Here is a 21,325-nt window from a genome sequence, read left to right on the forward strand (position 1 = left end):
CCCACCCCCCCCGCTCGTCGTGGTTTTCTGGGTGTTTGTTGTTAGTTTCCTGTCACAGAGGAAGTGCCTCACCCTGCAGCCTGCCTCCCTCCCTATTGGCCCTATATGAACACTGATTTTTTGGGGGTGAGGGAGTGACGAGGGAACAGGGGGGGCAGCGCAGGAGGATAGATATGGGGGACTGGAATATGGACAAGGGAGACAGAAGGGCTGAAGGCAGAAGGGAGGCAGAGAAAGCTCCAAATATAGATGAATGGGAGTTGAATGAGAGAGCAGACGCTTCGCTGCCAAGGAGGAAATGGCTTTGTGCTGCAGGAGGTAAGCATGCACACAACAACGCAGACCAACTTTATACTCGATGAAATGTGTTGGAACTCTATGTATTTCACGTTTTCCTTTTTGTTGTGTGTTAATCTTGTGTTTTCCTGTTCATACAAGAAGCAAACATGTTAACTCGTCAGTTCTAAATATCTTGAAAGTAACTCGCTGTAAGAATTTTCTAGAATTTAGAGTAATTTGTTTTGAGTGTATAGTGCATGTGTGCATCTGTGTTATTCTGCTTTCAGAGCACTGATACCATTTTTTCACAAGTTTTAACAAAATAAGATATTTTTTAGGATTCACTGACATGTTTGAGTGGAGATGTTTTTTGCAGTGTAATCTCATATCTCTTATAGTGTACTGCTGGCAGTCCTCTTTCATGTCTTTCTTGGTCTGGTCACTCCCAATCCTTGTACCAGTGTCTTGATACCACAGCGACGCTGGACAGGTTTGGGGGGGGCTGTGCTAAGGAGTGCTGGTGTTGTGTGCTCCATCATCTCCCGATGACTATGTCTTTGTGATGAACTTGTGCACATTTCTAAATAAAATTTAGAAACACATTTTTATTTCCTGTTATGCTCTTTGAATATGATGTAATGTGTATGCAAACGTTAACCTACCATGCAAATAAAGTTGGATTCAAAAAGATGGCGTGGTGTTTGTGGTGCATCGCTCTGCCTCTCTCTCTCTCTCTTACTATCACCATGATGGTGTGAAAAATGCAACAACAAAAAAAATACAATTTTTTTATAATTAGTATTTTATTGATTTTTTATATGAATTGGTCTACAAATCAAACTCCTATATGCAAAACAATATTAACATAAAAATAATAACAATTAAAAAAATTGATCAAAAACATAAATGAATACATTAAAAAAATTATATCTACAAAATCCTAGTATTCAAATAAAATGCAAAGATAAATAAATAAAATAAAAGGGAGACAAATCAAATACATATTCCTACATTCAGTTGCCCCATGGTCTAATCTAAAGAGTGTATGTGGGTGAGTGTGTGTGTGTGTGTGTGTGTGTGTGCTGTGTATACAAGTAACTATTAACATTAGCGCAGGGAGCATATATGGGATGTCATCAATAAATGATGGCATTATAGAATATGTAAGCTGAACATAAATAATTCTCTCTCACGAACCATAACGTTTCAATCACCAAAAAAAAACATGAAAAATTAAGATGCAGCTGTCAGAAAACAGAAAAGTTTCAGAAAAATGACATACCAAGTGTATATTTCACATGATCGATGTTAAATAGGCATGACTAAATAAACAACAATCACATTTACAGTTAGGAAAAACATCTTTAGGTGGACCATGTGGGTCGTTGATCAGATTTGATCAACGGTGGTCTGGCAACATTAGCCAATGACTGTCATTAGATTCTGATTCAAATGTTGCTTAACGCTACAGTTGGTAACTTTAATAAAAAATGACTTTTCCTCTGCCTCCTCTTAATGCTCCTGATGACATTTGCAAGATTCCACCGCGCCTGAAGACAGTAATGATGTCCTTAATCACGTCTGCATATGAACACGCGGATCTGAGAAGAGATTTTACACACATATATGTTGGTTATATATCAATATATTGGTATACGACAGTCCTTTTGCATCTGTTTTGGTGGATTATTCTTCAGGGCCGAGCAGTCTCTAACGCAGCTTTCAATCACTCTGAGCAACACAGAGAGACTGATGCACGCTTTTATAACCAGCAGGCTTGACTACTGTAACGCTCTCCTTTAAGGTCTACCAAAGAATACAATTAATCAGCTACAATTAATTCTAAATTCTGCTGCACGAGTGCTGGCTAAAACCAAAAGGAGAGCACACATTCCGCCTATTTTAAAGTCTTCACACTGGTTACCTCTTTTATTAGTTTATAAGGCACTTTGTGGCCTTGCACCAGACTACCTTGCAGAAATGCTTTTGGTTTATGAACCAGGGAGGCCCCTCAGATCCTCCGGTTCTTCTCTTTTAGTTGTTCCACAAAGCAGAACAGAAACATTCGGTGAAGCCGCTTTCAGCCGCTAGAACAACCTTCCAGAGGACCTGAGAGGAGTGAAAATATTGATATTTTTAAAAACCCATCTTGTCTGGTTTTTATATAGTGTTTTATAATGTTATGTTTTTATATTTTTAATACTTATTTTATTTATCATCATCATTATAGTGTACTCTATTTTGTTTAATCAACATTTTATTGCTGATCATTATTATCTCTTTTATTCTATTTTATTTTATTAAAATGTCATTATTTTAATACAATCTGCTTATTTTGTGTAGTTTCATAATTTTGATTTATTTATTTGTATTGTTATTTTCTTGTATATTATTTATCTTTTATTATCTTAAATACCCATCTCTTATTGCTTTCTCATTCAATGAACTTTTATCTTGGTTATTTTGGTGTGCATTAGTCTCTAAATCCATTTTTAACACTACATTTTTGTCAATCTTTTGTACAGCACTTTGAATTGCATTTGACTTGTTTGAAAGGTGCTATATGAATAAAGTTTGATTGATTGATTGATTGATTGATTGATTGATTGATTGAGTGCTCATGAAGCTCGCAAACTCAATTCAAACGGTCAAACTAGGCAGCGCTGATCAAATATGAATCAATATAATGTTACGTTAATGCCTATTTCTCTCCTCAAATGTTTTCAGGAACATCTTGCAGTGTACTGAAGAACGTTTCTGACCCGGCTGCCACGTTGAAAACAGCCAAGCCAGTTTGAATTCACGAGCAGTGATTGACGCTGTGTTTGAGACTCCTCTGCTCTGATTGGTTGTTTTTCTTTGGGTGTGGTGGAATCTTGCAGATGCCATTAGAACACTAAAATGAGGCAGAGGAACATGACTCTTTCACTGATCATCTGTCTCATGTACTACTGTCAGTATATAGTGACAGTTTGAACAAATATGACAAAATATGGAAGAACACATTTTTAGAAATTTCTCTAGTGCAATGTCCAAAACTGTTCTACCTTTGGCAAAACAGTGTGTTCATGTAAGACCCTATCCTATAAAGAATTAGAAAAAGAATAAAGGACCAGGGATATTCAGTGTTTTTTCTTATTGTCAACCAAAAATAAATAGATCCTACTAACAGGGACTGTCTCTGTACATGTTTTGAGTGCAGTGCAAACTTTTATCCCAATTGTTTATTTTATTACAAATAGTTTAGAACACATGTCAACTCTATAAACAGATAAGATGTCCACTTTCACAAAGTCTCAATGTCAGTCATAACTCAAATTCAGTCAAAGCTGTATAGGGAAGTTAAAGCTATACGTTTGCATGGTTTATGTTATGTAGACTATTGTCCAAAACATTTTAAGTTACAACATTATACTTGATGTACTTCTTGGTTTGAGTCTGGCAAATAAAAGCTCATCTGGTGCAGCAAGACATGAACAAGTGCACTTCATTTGGCTTTTTATATTCAGTGTGGATCTATTAATTTTTTGTTGATTGTTCATCTTGTGATCTTATGCCTTGGCAGCAATCTTTCATGACAATGATAAAGTCAAAGTCTCTTATTTTTCTGGTGCCATTTGATCTGCATCTGGCAGCAGCGTCCTAATGCATAATACTGAGTGGGTTTGAGACGAAAGCTCTGTATATGCAAAAAGGATATGCACTTTTTGAGTCAATTTACAGTATAAAACCCAAAGAACTCATTTTCATTCACATATCTGGAGGTCAGAGGTCAAGGGACCCCTTTGAGAAATGAACATGACCGTTGGAGCGTTGTTTAACCTCCTTCACGACGAGCTAGTATGACATGGTTGGTACCGATGGATTCTTTAGGTTTTATAGTTTCTTGTGGTCCCAGTTTCTGTATCAGTATCTGAGCCCACTATAAACTAAAAATCACTAGCTGCATTAATGTGTTAAAGAAATTTGCGTTAACACGTCATTATTGCATTAACTTTGACAGCCCTATATTACTCCATCACCCAATATTTTTTTATTTTACATCATAGCAATATTATTATTATTATGAAAAACTAACATCTTTTTCTTTTTTTTTTATCTCAGACAAGTTCAGGAAAAACTGGGTCCTGCAGTTCGGGTTGAATGAAGAGCCTTTGATCAGCATCATGAAAGGGCACTGCACTCAGCCTGCAGGACAGCACTTATTTCTGACATGGGAGTGCAAGACGGACATCTAGTGGAGCATACTACAAACTGCACCAGACATTTGGCAAATCCCATAATAGCACATTCACTATAGCAACAACATGTGAATGCCATGTAGCGTAGTTTGTTTTCAAGAATTTACTGGTTTGATCTTGAACTTATTATATTCATAAAAGTTGTGTTTTTTTTCAAATTTAAAGCTGCATTGGGTAGAAATGGAGAAATATGATTACAAAAAGTTATTTTTATAAAATGGTCACTATATCCTGACAGTAGTGCATGAGACAGGTAATCTGAAAAAAATCATGTACCTCTGTGTCCTCCGGTGCTCCTAACGGCATCTGCAAGATTTCACAGACCGGAGGAAAACAAGCAGTCACAGCTGATCTGGAGTCTGCTGTCCAGCTGCCGTCTACGAGAGCCGGCTGTCAATCACTCATGAACTCCAATCCAACGGTGAAACTAGGCAGCGCTGATCAAATATGAATCAATATTCTGTTACTGTAATGTCTATTTCTCTCCTCAAATGTTCTCAGAAACATCTTGTAGTGTACTGTTTAGCTGTAAAATTAGAACGTTTGTGACCCGGCAGCCATGTTGAGATCAGTTGAGGAAATACCAAGCACCGCCCACCAGCTGGAGCACAGCCAATAGGAATGCTCTCTCTCTGAAATGACCTGTGATTGGTCAAAGTCTCCCGTCCCGGGCTAGATTTTCTAAAGTCTGAAAACAGAGCCATGAGGAGGTGCAGAAGTCTAGTTTTCTCTCAGAGCATTTTAATTACAATATGCTGAAAGGTTATTATGGGATTTTTGCCCAATGATGCCAAAAATATACTGCCACTTTAAATTGAGCTACCTTCATATAAATAATAGCCTGAACATTTTTAAAAAAATTAAAAAAGGAGAAAACAGAAATTGATATGCATTATACCTATACGTTTAGGCCAGGGATCAGCAACCTTTACTATCAAAAGAGCCATATTTGGCCAAAAAATAAATAAAAAAATCTTTCTGGAGATGCAAAATGTATTTGAGCCTCTTAATGAAGGTAACACCACCTATTAAGTCTAATGCAGTGAGGACTCGAGTGCAAACAAGAGGCAGGACATTGAAAAATCGTCTTGATGAGATTTGGCTGGAAGCTCTTTTCAGCAGGAGCTTCCAGTTTGTTTGTTCTGGAAAATGTCTTTCAATTACTTTTTTTGTTTTTTCCTAATTTCATGCCATATAAAGCAAACTAATCTGTCCACGCACTATTAAATTCTCCATTTTCCTCTAAGAATTTTCTTTTTTTTGGGATTTGGAAACCTACTGTAGCTAGGGAAACTCAAGACTAGCCAACGCTATTGAGGATCGGCAAAATTAGAGGATAAGTGATGGGCCGTAGACGTACGTAGGCTGTGACACACAGTTTAGTTTACTGAAATGTTAAAACTTATTTCATTATTCAGTGTAAAGTCTAGGGATGCACTGATCCCACTTTTTATAGTGGGATATGGGTATCGGCCCATCCCTAATATAGGCTACACATTTTTTTGCAATTGGAGAATGTAAGAATCCCTCTAGGCCTACAACAATGAATAATTAAAATGTAAAAAACAAATAACCATTATTCATTTCTATATAATTTTCTGTCAAAGCCACTGGGAGCCACTGGAGATGGGCTAAAGAGACGCAGGTTGTTGACCCCTGGTTTAGGCTCATGCATATAAACGATGCCATTTATTATACAAATTTTAATGTTAATTCTTTAAAGCTTCAGTAGGCAGTATATTTTTGGCATCATTGGGCAAAAATTCCATAATAACCTTTCAGCATATTGTAATTCAAGTAGTCTGAGAGATAACTAGACTTCTGCTCCTCCTCATGGCTCTGTTTTCAGGCTTTAGAAAGCTCTAGCCCGTGAAGGGAGTCTTTGACCAATCACAGGTCATTTCATTGAGAGAGAGCGTTCCTATTTGCTGTGCTCCGGTCATGTCACCGGAACTTGGTGTTCCTTCACCAGATTTCACAATGGTGGCGGCATCACAAACTTTCTCATTTTACAGCTAAACCGTGCACTACAAGATGATTCTGAAAACTAGTGATGTTACATGCTGTGCCAAAGCTTCGGAGCGTGTGTTGAGTAATCCAGGAAGTTTTCCGTGATGCGCGTATCAAGGCTTGTATCGTTCTAGACCAATTGCGTCATTGATGACGTCCCAAGCCTCGTCCCCCGGCCATACCACTGACTGGTTCAGGAAGTGGTTCAGATCTTCACTTGTTAAACCAATGCCACTTTCCAGAAGTGAAACAGAACACTAATATTACCCCTCCTGCCATTATTATATTGTATTACACTACACTACAATACAATTACTGACCAAAGGATTGGTTTACACACATAAGATGCATTCCTCATAAATCAATTACAGTTTATTATACATGTATGTGATATACTCATAATATACTTACTAGAAAATATACATTATATTATATATTATATAGATATGAATGGATAACATGGTAATATATTTTTTTTTCATTGTTTATAGTCATTCCCAACAGACTATAATGGCGCAAAATACAGTATATCACAGATCACATGGTTAACATCATATCTGCTTGTTTTACACTCTTTGGCCACCAGGTGGTTTCGTGTGCACATGAAGCCTCGAGAAATTAACCCTTTTCCGAACCAATTTGCTGGAAAGCTTCAATGCTTCATGAAGCTTCAGCTCGCCATCACTAGTGAAAACATTTGAGGTGAGCAATAGGCATTAACGTAACATAGTATTGATTCATATTTGATCAGCGCGGCCTAGTTTGACCGTTTGGTCGAGGTTTGCGAGTGATTGACAGCATAGACGGCAGATGGACTCGCAGACCTCAGATCAGCTCTTACTGCTTGTTTTCCTCCGGTCTGTGAAATCTTGCAGATGCCGTTAGGAGCACCGGAGGACACAGAGGCACATGGTTTTTTTCAGGTTATATGTTTCATGTACTACTGTCACGGTACAGCGACCGTTTTATTAAAAAAAAAAAATCCAATCCAATCTCGCCTACTTCAGCTTTAAAGCTGCAGTGCGTAGAAATCCGGAAAACGCAAAATCCTGCATCCCCTCGAGCTGCTCTCTCCTCTCTCTCCTCTCTCCGCTCTCCCCTCTCTGTCCGAAGCCCCTCCCCCCACACGAGAACGGGCATATGCACGCGCTTCATACGTGCTCGCTACATCTGAGGAGGCTACCGCAGCGAGCTACACATTACCTTCTAACGACATCAACAGTTTGGACTGTCTTTTTGAAAGTCTGTCTTTCTTTTTTTGGGTTGTTTTGAGGTGTAGGCAGTTGCTGCCAATGCTGGAATAGCAAGCTTTCCAGTAGGTTGTTCCGCCATTGACCGAGGCTTTCACTATCTGCAGAGACCAGACGTGAACGCGCATCTCCTTTTGTGGAACAGCCAATAGGAACGCTCTCTCTGAAATGCCCTGTGATTGGTCAAAGTCTGCCGTCACGGGCTAGATTTTGTAAAGCCTGTAAACAGAGCCATGAGGAGGTGCAGAGGTGTAGTTTTCTCTCAGATCACTTGAATTACAATATGCTGAAAGGTTATTATGGAATTTTTGCCAAATTATGCCAAAATATTGTTGCCTACTGCCACTTTAAGAGCCCTGTGCGGCTCCAGAGCTTCAGGTTGCTGACTCCTGGTTTTAGGCTCACGCATATGATAAACAATGCCATCTATTATATGATTTTTTAAATTTCACTTCTCTTTATAGGCCACTCCCGCATGGTAGAAACGCGGAATAGTTTCAGTAGTGAAACCAAAGAATGTGTTTGTTCCCTCTGAGAGAGAGAGAGAGAGGAACGTGATGGTGATAGAGCTGCTGGCTCCTCCCCGTCCTGCAGCAGCCTGACGCTACCGAGCAGTTCAGTGTAGCTGCGCACACAAACAGGGAAGAGGAGACGGCGCGAAGATCTAGTCTCACAACCTCACCGAAACCCACAAATAAAGGTAGGAAGACACATTTCTTGGGAGTTTACCTCCGTCTGTTCTTTATTTTTAACATTTCAAAAAAGTGGCTGAAATGTTTAGTGAACTCAAAATTGGCCGTGAAAAAAGTTTAGTCCTTCAACATAAGTCAGATTCATTGTAGCCTCTGTTTACATGCTACAGGAAGACTACAATTAAAACATTACTAGTTTGTTGTTGTTGTGAAGGCGTTATAAGATCACGTTGAGGTGGAGGAGGTGGTGTAGTGTTGTTGTGCTTTGTCATGTCAGTATTTCCTGGTGGTTGTGGAGGGAGAGAGGTGTCCTCCTGTCCTCCTGTCCTCCTGTCCGGCAGACCGTAACACCGGTTCCTGTCCCGGTCAGGTCCCATAGCCTCTCACTACTCCTCTCGACTGTCTGGATGCTTCCCTTTAGGGACGCATACCATTCATATTAGTGTGTCCTTTCCTAATCTAGACATTATTTCCTCCTCATACACTATACCCACTCTATTCTGAACTGAAAGGAGCTGAACGTGTCCTGATCCCATCAGTAGCTGTCTGCTGTCACTCTTCATCTCTCTTCCATACAATCCCCCCCGTCCCTTGATTTTAGAGTTGAATCCACATGTCTGTGTTTTCTTTTTGAGCGGCTTGTTTGGCAGGTTCATCCACTCTCTCATTAGCCAGAATGACATCAGTGCCTTGTTTTGTATTACTGTTGAAAGTATTGCAAATATTTAAAAATACTTAATCATGATGAGTAGTGAATGCACCTGATGTAAGAGTGTACGGAGTAAAATCACTATACAGACTAGGGCTTTCTTTTTTTCAGCTCCTTCTAAAAATTCATCAAAATAGCGTGCAACTCAACATTCCATTACGACAAAGTAGTATATACTTCAAGTTTATTTAAATGCAGTAAAATTTAAAGCTGCAGTAGGCAGTATATTTTTATGGCATCATTGGGCTAAAATCCCATAATAACCTTTTTTCGCATATTGTAATTCAAGTGATCTGAGAGAAAACTAGACTTCTGCACCTCCTCATGGCTCTGTTTTCAGGCTTTAATTTAAAACAAATCTAGCCCCTGACAGAAGACTTTGGCCAATCACAGGTCACTTAAGAGAGAGAGAGAGAGAGAGAGAGAGAGTTCCTATTGGCTGTGCTCTGGTCATGGCGTTCCTTCAAGAAATCTCAACGTAACAGAATATTGATTCATATTTGATCAGCGCTGCCTAGTTCAACCGTTTGGTCGGAGTTCACAAGTGCTCCGGGAATGTGGTGATGTAGTTTAAGAGCAAAAAAGAGGAAGGGCGGAAGGGGAGGTGGATTGGTCCGCTGTTTTTGTCCCTTGTGTTGTGTTTCACTTTCACGTTACAATCAGCTGTTCGTTCATGTTTAGTCACATATTCACTTCACAAACGTAGTAATTTAAAGCCCAACTATGTAGTTTGTTTCTAAACCTAACTAAGTGGTTTTGTTGCCTAAACCTAAGCAAGTGTTTTTGTTTAATTCACAACGTTAATCACGTGTTTACTGCGACCGAAAAGTGACACCAAGGGATCTGGCAAAGCCTCAGTATGTGACGAGTTGGGCTGAGAACGTGTTGATATACCCACATGCAGAAATGTCAACTGTCAACTGCTTGTCAATTGGAAAACAACGTAAAGGACACAGTCTCATTCGTGCATGTCAAATTCAAGTAGTTAGGTTATCAAGTCTTGATTCCAAAAATGTAGCGTGCAAATTCTTATATTTAACAATAGATATTGTTTTTGTTTTATTGTACAAGCCTTTCAATCACTATGCAAGAAAAAAGCTCAGTAATCAAAATGTTCGAAGATGGACAAAACATTTCATATTTTGGATATATTGCTTAGCCCTCATTTTATTAAAGTGTTGTTGGTGATCTTATAGACTGTATGTGTTATATCACTAACACTGACTGACACTATTGAGAATGTCTACACAGAAAGGGAATGTTAACGGACTGGTTTGTCCAGGTCTGTTTGTTTGTGTTTGTGTTGCTTGACAGTAATAATGAAGCTGATTATTAGTTAACCCAGTGCCCATAAGTGTAGTAGTAGTAGTAGTAGTAGTAGTAGTAGTGAACAGCAGAGTTCCCTACTTGAACCCAGGCAGCGCAAAAACGCTGGTGCTGCGTCGTTATGAATCTCCCAGAGAACCTGACATGGAGAGGGGAGAGGAGAGTACCGGCAGCTTGTGAGAAGCTCCGGTACGCATGAAAAAGTCACAGTACGCCAAGGAGTAAAATGTAGAAGTACCGGTACTGCTGCGTACCAGCCCACTTCGAGCACTGCATGACGTCATATCCGTTCCGTATCCGTCAACCAAAACAAACCACAGCGAGCCGAGAGGAGAAAGTATAAAACGTTGGAGGGTCAGCGTGGATACGACCTGCACCCTCACATTTTATATCCAGAGTGGTAAACACTACACATCCAGTAAAGTATGGAAACACTTTGGGTTCCACACATTGCAGGAAAAGCAGAGCTAGACATCACGGCTAAAGCTGCATGCTAACTCTGTCACGGGCCGGAAACATTATCGTATCGCGATAACGTGCGGTCGAGCCGGCCGTCGCTCTCATCTCCGTGGTCAAACGGGCTGACGCTACAACTGTAGAACACCCATATACTAACATTTATGGTAAATGCATTCAAACGGCCCCGATGGAGCTGACCATGAATGTATAAAGAGAACGGAGCTGACGGGAGAGCTAGAGACCACCTTGGAGAAGTTAGAGGAAGTAGACACATGTGACTACGTCCGGTTTTCAAAATAAGGTGTTAACAAATGGAACTGTATATACAAAATACATATATGGAAATAAGATTGACTGATATATTCACCAGAAGTATAAAACATTAAATGTCCCTTATAAATTAAAAAGAAAATAAAACTAATTTGTGAGGGAAATGTCTTTATTCTTTAACTTTTGGGTTTCTGGAAAAAATCTCATTAATAATTCCTGACGATGATCCTGATATATTTGACTTCAGGACATCTCTGACTACTTACATGCTGAAAATCAAACATTTTTACTGTATTATTTTAGATATTTTCCAAAGTAAAAGTCCCTAGAAGTGTATGATTCAACAAAAATCACAATAAATCGTAATATTGAATCGCAATACTTAAAAATCGTATCGTGATAGTATTGAATCAGGAGATAGGTGTATCGTCCCAGCCCTAGTATATATATATATATATATATACTGTACATACAGCAGCGTCATCATGCAGAAACCTACGTCAGGTCACGATGTGGGAAAATGTTATGCTAAAACATACTTTGACCAAAATGTGAATAGTTGGGATTTGAATACATGAAGAACACCACTGGAAAGACACAGGATGATAGAAAAACCTAGAAAAAAAAAAAGTACAGAGCAAATAGAAAGAAGCTGAGAGAGACTTTGACCTACTCCTCTCTGGTAAAACAATACATTGTTGAGCCGTGTTATCAGGTCTGAAGGGAGTGCTGTTTTGGGAAATCGTATATCAGTTTTGGCAGAGTTCCACTCCACATTCTTTGGAAGGGCATGACGTCAACTTAATCTATTGTAAGGATCTTGTCAGTATTGCCAGTTGTGTGTTAATGAAAACACCTGCACACTTATATCTGCACCCAATAACGGCCAGTGTGTTGTCTGAGCCTGTTCCACAGCTTCTCCTAACATGCTCTGATTCACTTTGATTAGAAATCACTCATCATTAGCACCAAAGCCAGATGTTATGACTGTGCAGTTGTTTTCTGGCTCCGCTGATGTTGGTGGAGATCAGGTGGTAAAGTGCAGTTTAGGTGTTTGGTTTGGCAGGAAGCTGTGCTTGTGTTTCTGCAGCTCACATCTCGTGTGTGAATCAAGGTACGGCGGGAAGCACAATAAAGTGCAGCACTACAGTAACACTTATTATATGAAGACATATGGGAAGAATATCAGTATACATATTTACTATAGGGTTGGGGGGATAAAAATGTATTCACCTATGTATCACGATTTCTTTTTGTTGTTGTTGTACGATTTTGAAATAGATTTTTTTTAATGCCAGAATCGATATATTTGCTTCATTTGAGTCTATGTGGAGGTAGAAGGAAGTTACCGCTTTTATTGTTGTAGTCTGAGTATCATGACGTCAGTGCTTGAAGTGGAAAAAAGTAAGTGCCGGCACTCCCCTTATTCACATGTTGATGTGTATATCAGCCGGTATCAACAGTCTCCTGCAACTTATTCCTATTTATTCATTATTTCTTTGAGCATGTTAAACTGTGTCAGTCATAATCAGTTTTGATTTTATTGCTATATGCCGTATACTTGGGCTACGCATCTTCTATAGTAGGCCTATAATACTCCAGTAATATTCACATATAGTGTTAATACTTTTAACCTTTACCTTTAAGTGTTTTCTGTGTTATTTGTAGCCTACAGCATCGCTCTATAATATATTATAGGATGTCTATAGGCTGGAATCAACAGCAGCCAGACAGGCAGGCAGGTACGCATGCAGAGCTGAGGTGTGAACTCTTCATTCAAGGTTTTAGGAGCAGAGTCCCAGTCAGGATGCTCCTACATATTATAGCGACTTTGGTCAATGAAGCTACGAGGCAGGAACTGGTTTCGCTGGTACTTTATTCCCCAGCTTGAACACAGGTTACTGTGGGCCGTAACCAACGCCAAAACAACAAAGCTAACTCTTCTACAGCGTGTTATCTGCATCAGCAACTCACTTCTCATCTCCCGCTTCTCGTCTCACACACACACCCACAGAGTAACAGGAACAACAACAGCCCTCCCTCCTAAAGCCTCGGCCAATCACAGGTGGCTATCTCCACAAATCACTGTCAATGTTCGCTGACATCATGTAAACCTGAATAACTACAGAAACAGAACTTGTAACTTAACAGTTGACCCCACGTCACCCGGTCGTTACAATATGATACAGAGACACACTCTGAATTTCTACAGTGAATAAAAGATACTAGGAGATATTGGGTTTGGTAAGTTGTAGGTTTTTGACTTAAAACTATGCAATGTTTGTTCACAAATAAAAAAAAAAGACCCAGTCCCTCCACTCAATCACATTTCAAAATCCATCCACTATATCTATTAGAAACAGCTGAATGTCGCTGCTGTTTGTGATTGTAGGTTTTTAATTACGTACTTATTCCACATATGCGTCAGTTGTGTCGAAACAGAGAGAGAGAGAGAGGAGCAGATACACATAAGCAAACAGACACAGAGAAAGAGAGATGGATGGTAAACAGCAGAGGATCAGGATCGCTTGTTGACCAGGGCAGAGAAATGCGCTTCTGATGTGAACAGCCAGGCTTCAGCTCACGCGGCGATGAAAAAGCGCGGTGCTACCGTTCTCTACGTGAACCCATGTGGCAAAAATACGCTGGCCCTGCACCGTTATGAATCTCCGCTGATTGGAATCCTGAATCCGGATCATGATCCGGATCGCCACCAAAATCGAATGGATTGTTCCTTGTTCCACACCCCACCCATCCAAAAAATGTCATTCAAATCCATCGCGAAGTTTTGGAGTAATCCTGCTAACAGACAAACAAACAAACCAATGACGGGGAAAACATAACTATTAAACCTGTGGAAAAACATTTTTCTTTCTGTTTGTAAATTTCAACTGTCAGTCTTTCAGTAGACTTTATTCCTGTTGGTAAAAAATGGCAAAATGCATAGATTTCTTGCTAACTGAAAAAAACAGTATAGTATGGAAAAAAGCATATACTGCATAATGTAGTATAGAATTGGGACACAAAACTTTGTTCTGTTCTGGATCTCTAAATTGCTGCAAAACTAATGCTAGTACAACAGACCCATCATACTTTATGTATTTTGAGGATGGTTTTCACTTAAATAATACAGAATTTTGTAAACTGCCTTTCTGTTTCCCCTTGTTTAAGTGATGTCAGACTCTGAAGGCCGCCTTTCCTCTGTCTCCTCCATCTCCTCCATCTCCCTGGTGGAGATCAAGGCTGAGACTACGCTAGTCCTCAAAGCTTTCCTCCATCGGACCATTACAATCCCCCAGAAAGAGAGGCCTGGCACAATAGGAGGGGCCTACAGAGAGCACAACAAGTTCAGGTAATGTAACTCACCACTCTGGGCTTCTGTTATTCTGTTGGGCTTGTTCTTTTTGCGTCACTGTTCTCAACAACACACTCGTGTCCTTTTACCTCAGACTGGATACTGAAAAATGATTAAATATATTTTGTAGTCTCAGCAACACTTTTATTTTATTAAAGCTTCAGTAGGCAGTATATTTTTGGCATCATTGGACAAAAAAAATCCCATAATAACCTTTCAGCATATTGTAATTCAAGTGTTCTGAGAGAAAACTAGACTTCTGCACCTCCTCGTGGCTTTAAAAAATCGAGCCCATGATGGGAGACTTTGGCCAATCACAGGTCATTTCCGAGAGAGAGCGTTCCTATTGGCTGTTCTCCGGCTGGTGGGCGGTGCTTGGTATTTCCTCGACAGATCTCAACATGGCTGCCGGGTCACAAACGTTCTCATTTCATAGCTAAAAAGTACACTACAAGATGATTCTGAAAACATTTGAGGAGAGAAATAGTCATTGCAGTAACAGAATATTGATTCATATTTGATCAGCGCTGCCTAGTTTGACCGTTTGATCGGAGTTCACGAGTGATTGACAGCCGGCTCTCATAGACGGCAGACTCCAGATCAGCTCTGACTGGTTGTTTTCTTCCGGTCTGTGAAATCTTGCAGATGCCGTTAGGAGCACCGGAGCACATCGGAGGAATATTATTTTTTTCTCAGATTACCTGTCTCATGCACTACTGTCAAGATATAGTGACCGTTTTATAAAAATAACTTTTTATTAAATCATATTTGCTCCAATCTCACCTACTGCTGCTTTAATCAGTCTTGGTCTTATTCTACCATGTGTATTTTAAACTCTAACTTGGAGTAAGCCTCAGAAACAGCCTATAATGATTTAATTTTCTTACTGATTGAAGTTCAGTCACAGAGTGATCCCACCATTTTTATGCCTATAAGGGTTGGTCAGAAGAGTCCTTCTTTTCTTAGGTCCATGATGAGAGCTGTTTTGAATCCTCTAAATGTTAAGGAGAGGAGCTTCAATGCTTCCTTTATTATCTCCTTTAACGTAGGATACACCGGACCATCCTTTACCAAAGGAAAAAAGAGAGAATAACATCCCACAATTCCTTGCGGCCGCAGCATTTAAAGCGACGCACCATTTGGCCGTTCCTGATAGCAAACGATATGCTTATTTTGCATATTATTTTCATACGCTCATGCACTAATTCGGTTTCATGTTTAATATGAGTGGACAGTGACAACCTTTTTCTTTCACTTTATTTTTAATTAATTATTTATTTCAAACATGTAACAAATACCGAAGTAAAAAAACAAAACAAAGAATAACAAATAAATTGAACAGCAAACCATCAATTAACAAATAATCAACATAAATTAATATTACATGTCCCAAAAGAAGTTGGAAGAAGTATATGGTCTTACACCTTCTCCATAACTCTAACAATTAACTCAATATTTATCATATATTCCTTTCTTTATTTCAATTCCAACCTTCGTAATGAAGTGATATTTTTCACCGGTTGTCCACGTTTAAGGTCAGATGATCTTTTATTATATGTTGATGTAAAGTGTTCCAGCAGCAGACGGAGCTCTGGTTTCCGCTGCAATATCACTTAACGTGACCATGACCTCGTTGTTTGGAGATTTTGTCATCAATCAAACTAATTACGTCAAGGACCATGGTAAATGCCAGAGTTCTTGGTTCCAGAAGAGACATTAGAAATAGTTCAATCAACTCTGATTATGTTGAGCCTAAGTCAGGTTTGTTTGTTGTTAACCTAAAAAGCCATCATCATCAAAGGAGTGCTAATAATACAATTCTATAATACATTTCATTCCAGTTCAGCTACAAAATGTGGACTATAAACATGTCTTTTTAAGATAATATAGAAGTAAGGATTTCAATGATTGTTACTTTGAATAATTAAAAAGAAAAAAGTAATAGTAAATCAGAACTTGAGGTCCATCAAGATGCATCAACGATCATCCTGTAGCACCCTGAATTGAATCGTGTGATACTGCTCCTAAAGCTACCAGTTGTTCACCATACTTTGATCCTTTCCATGCTAGCTCCAAGCCACAACCAAAAGAAAAGGATGGGGGGGATGCTCAAGCTGAAGATGTCAATTCAGCAGATGAGAAGAAGAGCGGATTCAAGGACTTCATAAGGCAGCTGCCTCGTCAGAGCACCACTCGCCGTGCCGCCAAAGACCCTAAAGGCTCGTTGGGCAGGGACAGTAAGGCGAAACTGTCACAACAAACAGAAGTAAGGAAGTCTTCATTTGAATAGGCACTATACCCCAATAAAAACAAGTCACATCAGTGAGATTGAGTTCAGCTTTGGTGAACTCTGACAGTTGACCAATAGCAGTACAAAATAGAGGAAACTATCATATCAGCTCTGTCGCACCATCCACATTTACACCGATCAGCCATAACATTATGATCACCTGCCTAATATTGAGTAGGTCCCCCTTTTGCCGCCAAAACAGCCCTGACCCGTCGAGGCATGGACTCCACTAGACCTCTGAAGGTCTGCTGTGGTATCTGGCACCAAGCCGTCAGTAGCAGATCCTTTAAGTCCTGTATAAGTTGCGAGGTGGGGCTTCCGTGGATCGGACTTGTTTGTCCAGCACATCCCACAGATGCTCGATCGGATTGAGATCTGGAGAATTTGGAGGCCGAGTCGACATCTGGAACTCATTGCCATCCACTCGATGTAAAAGAAAACGTGATTCATCAGACCGGGCCACTTTCTTCCATCGCTCCGTGGTCCAGTTCTGATGCTCACGTGTAGGGCGCTTTTGGCGGTAGACACGGGTCAGCACGGGCAACCTGACCGGTCTGCAGCTACGCAGCCCTATACACAACAAACTGCGATGCACTGTGTGTTCTGACACCTTTCTATCAGAACCAGCATTAACTTTTTCAGCAATTTGAGCTCCAGTAGTTCTTCTATTGGATCAGCCTTCGGTCCCCATGCATCAATGAGCCTCTGGTCTGACCCTGTCGCCGGTTCACTGGTTTTCTGACCACTGCAGACCGGGAACATCCCACAAGAGCTGCAGTTCTGGAGATGCTCTGACCCGGTCGTCTAGCCAGCACATTTTGGTCCTTGTCAAAGTCGCTCACATCCTTACGCTCGCCCATTTTTTCAGCTTCCAACACAAAGTTCAAAGTTAAAAATGTTCACTTGCTGTCTAATATATCCCCCCACTGCCAGGTGCCATTGTAACGAGATAATCAATGTTATTCACTTCACCTGTCAGTGGTCTTAATGTTATGGCTGATCAGTGTATATAACACTATATATTATATATATGTATGTATATATATGTTTATGTTTCTCATGCGATATTAGTATGATATGAAATGAACTGTCTTTCCAGATAACTGGGAAGAGATTAGTTTGTCATTTGTAGGTGAAATATTCCTAACAGACCCACATCAGAATCACCACAGCGTTAATATTGAGCACATTATTAATTATATTCCAACAGGATGATGTCATATCGCCCTCCTCTACGTCAGAAGACGACGACGGCGAGAAGAAACAGTCGAGGAAGCTGAAACAAAAGAAGTTTAAAAAAAGGCTCTCCAAGTTCTTCAGGATAAGGTTAGAGAAAGAGAGTGAGAAGGACAAAGAGAAAGATAAAGAGAAGGAGAAAGAGAAGGACAAAGATGACAAAGAGGAGTATGGAAGTTTGAAACCTCAGAGGCCTTCCACATTGGCAATCAGCAAAGAACCGGAGCCGACCCCGGCCGTCATCTCTCCCAGTAAGCTCCTCCATTACACAGACTAGTACACAAACCAGCCTAAACTTGAAATGTAGGTCATTTATTTGCTGCTAAGCCTAAAGTTAAAATGTTTCATTTGCTCTGACTCTACACACACTATAATAATGTGAGCCTCCAAACCGGTCCCGAATAGTGCATGCTGTGTGCTGCTGTGTGCATGTGAACCAACACACAGCATAGCTATTGACATGACTACAGTAGAGAGTGGTGACATTTTAATATGTTTAGTATAGAATTATGGTTTTCATCTGAGATACTCTGTGTTGTGGTTCATGTTGCTGTAGACCACTCTCCTGAGTTCTATAACGAAGTAGCAGAGAGGCTGGACCAGATTGCCCAGAGGTCCACCAGTATAAAGACTCCCACATCCCAGCATTCACCAGGTAATCACACACACACACACACACATACACACACATACAAAAAATGTAATCCAATTGACCATTCGTAGTCCCAGCCAATTGTAGCACGTTGCGTTTCTACGTAAAGACCTGCTGACCTAACGTTAGCAGAGTATGTTAGGGGGAGACCGGGGACGATTGTAACATCTCAAATATCTACAATAAGAAAGGAGACTGAACCGTGAAACTCATTATGCACATTGTGTTGTCTAACATTTGATATCTTTGTCAAATGTTAGCTTGTTTGTTTTTTCTAGCCAGCCGGTTTGCTTTTGTCATGGGTGGTACGGTCGATTGTACCGCTGCGTTATAATCGACCCCGACACAGTGGACCTGTTTTTAGTCTGAAACTAGCCTTAGGTATAGACACAAACCAAGAGCTTCAGGACCTTCTTTCATTGACTGTAAGTTGTTGCTTCTTTTCTTTTAGCGGCAAGTGAGAAAGACGCAGTGGTGCGGCGGCTTGCTCAGGTGCTGTCTTTGGAGGGAGATTCTATGAACGTGAAGGTAGGTAGTGGTTCATCATATATAGGTCTGTAAAGCTGCAGTATTGGCAGCGTTTAGTGTTGAGAGTAGACTTTGAGTTTAGGGGATTTTGGACCCACAAATTCTGTGAAGTAACATCAGTAAACTGCAGTCAACTTGAGCTACACTGTGATGCTTTACACAAAAAGATGGGAGATGTGTAAACTGGCACTAACTACAGTAAATTGCTAAACATTTTTATCCAGATCCAGTCAGACCCCTTCCTACGCAACAGCTTGACTCGTCTCTCCTATCCATCGTTTGCCAAGCTTCTGGACGCTTTCAGCAGCAGTCAGGCATCAGGGGCACCGGCCCTGCTGCCGACGGCGAGCCCAACGCTGCGACGCATGGCTGTCACCATGGAGGTATCGCGGCGGATCGTGACAGCCACAGGAACCCAGCGCATGCAAGGCTATGCAGAGTATTACATGGAGAGCTTCGCCCCATGGGTCAAGAGCCACGGAGGATGGGTGAGTGGATTTAACAAAACATTTTAACTTCCATCTTTCAATTAAAGACATCTCTCGTATAGAAGCCGGTATTCAAAAAAATTAAAATAATATCTATCCCTGGCCCGCCAGCCCGTTCTCATTCCCAGGGCGCTAAATACAGAGGCTTTGTCACGGCCGTCTGCGTTCGGTACCGCCGCGCGTGGCACCCTTAAAGCTGCAGCTGCAGCCGCGGCAACAGTTAACGCTCCAAGAAAGTGCGCCGGGAGTGTGGTGACGTAGTTTAAAGAGCAAAAGAGACACATCGGGTGGGTGGGAAGGGAGGTGGACGGGTCCAGCAAACACAAGGCTTTCATCGAGGAGACCGCTGTTTGTGTCCCGTGCGTTACAATCAGCTGTTGTTCGTGTCCCGTCTTCACAACGTTCAGTGTCATTTCCACTGTACAAACGCAGGTGTTTTTAGCCCAACCATGTAGTCCTTTCCTAAACTATATAATATATAACTATAAAGGTTGTGTTGCCTAAACCTAAAGTGACGCCTAGGGGCATGACTGCACCATAAATTCAGCATAACGAACATTTTCCACAGCACTGTGTCTGCTGTCCTGAATTCACCGTTTTAACTGAAATGCTAGTTTCATTTATAAATCAATTATTAATTCCATTTGATTCCACCTGTTTTTTGATTGACATTAAGCTGTTGTCAGTGAAATCCAACTCTCCTGTACATTTTTAAAAGCCTACTAGGAAAGTGAGGGCTGGTAGCATTGGTGGCGCTATTTAGATGCTAGGGCTAAGCCTCCCCTAAATGGTCAACGGTGGTTTAAAAAAACAAAAAAACAACACTAACATTTAGGACAACATTTATTTGTACTTTTTAAAATGTTTTTATGTTGCACCTATGTTGATGGTAAAAGTATATTTTGAGCTTTATTTTCCATGGTTCCTTTACTTATCACCCAACGTTTTATTTCATCTTTAGGAGAATGTGGTTCATTTGGAGGATTCTGCAGAGTATGACTGAGTTCTCAGAGCTCCCGGCTGACTTTTTATCCTACTAACCCACTGGTCAACACTGAGCTCTGGATGATGACATCAGAGTGAACAGAGGCGGAACGACCTCACTACGTGGACCGGCTTTCCCACAGGGTCTTATCTGGACTGTGACAAGACTCCAGAAGCCTCTTTGATTTATGTTCATCTGGATTCTACTGTAGGCATCAGGAAGTACTTTCATCAGGGGTTATTGTTTTTACATGGAGAAGAATAAGAATAAGAAGAAGAAGAAGAAGAAGAAGAAGAAGAAGAAGAAGAAGAAGAAGAAGAAGAAGAACTAGGTACTAGGCGGTTTACCTTTAGACAGCGGCGCCGGAATGACTTTTGAAGTGTGTGTGTGTCCCTTCCCCCCCTACTTTTTATTTATTTATTGTTTTTATTAATTTATTTGACAGGGATAATACATGTAGGCATTATTACATTTAAAGAGAGACTTCTGGCGCCCCTGCATCTTAAAATTTTACCTCAGTGAGGTCATTCCACTCGTCACAGTTGCAGTTCCCCT

At 40.4% G+C, this 21,325-nt stretch overlaps 1 protein-coding gene across 2 annotated transcripts; it reads left to right on the plus strand.

Moving 5' to 3' along the window:
• The first annotated feature begins 8,327 nt into the window (after positions 1-8,327).
• On the plus strand, positions 8,328-21,071 carry bcl2l12 (BCL2 like 12). Of its 2 annotated transcripts, none has more exons than XM_037792536.1 (8): positions 8,328-8,480; positions 14,408-14,588; positions 16,662-16,857; positions 18,092-18,368; positions 18,674-18,772; positions 19,221-19,297; positions 19,522-19,785; positions 20,747-21,071. In XM_037792536.1, the coding sequence occupies exons 2-8, from the start codon at positions 14,410-14,412 to the stop codon at positions 20,786-20,788; spliced, it is 1,134 nt and encodes a 377-aa protein (XP_037648464.1). In that variant the 5' UTR covers positions 8,328-8,480; positions 14,408-14,409; the 3' UTR covers positions 20,789-21,071. The 2 variants fall into 2 exon arrangements, with proteins under 2 accessions (XP_037648464.1, XP_037648465.1); XM_037792537.1 differs by having other exon boundaries at positions 19,585-19,785.
• The last annotated feature ends 254 nt before the right edge of the window (positions 21,072-21,325 follow it).

Source organism: Sebastes umbrosus, chromosome 14, assembly GCF_015220745.1.
Source record: "Sebastes umbrosus isolate fSebUmb1 chromosome 14, fSebUmb1.pri, whole genome shotgun sequence".
NCBI lineage: Eukaryota > Metazoa > Chordata > Actinopteri > Perciformes > Sebastidae > Sebastes > Sebastes umbrosus.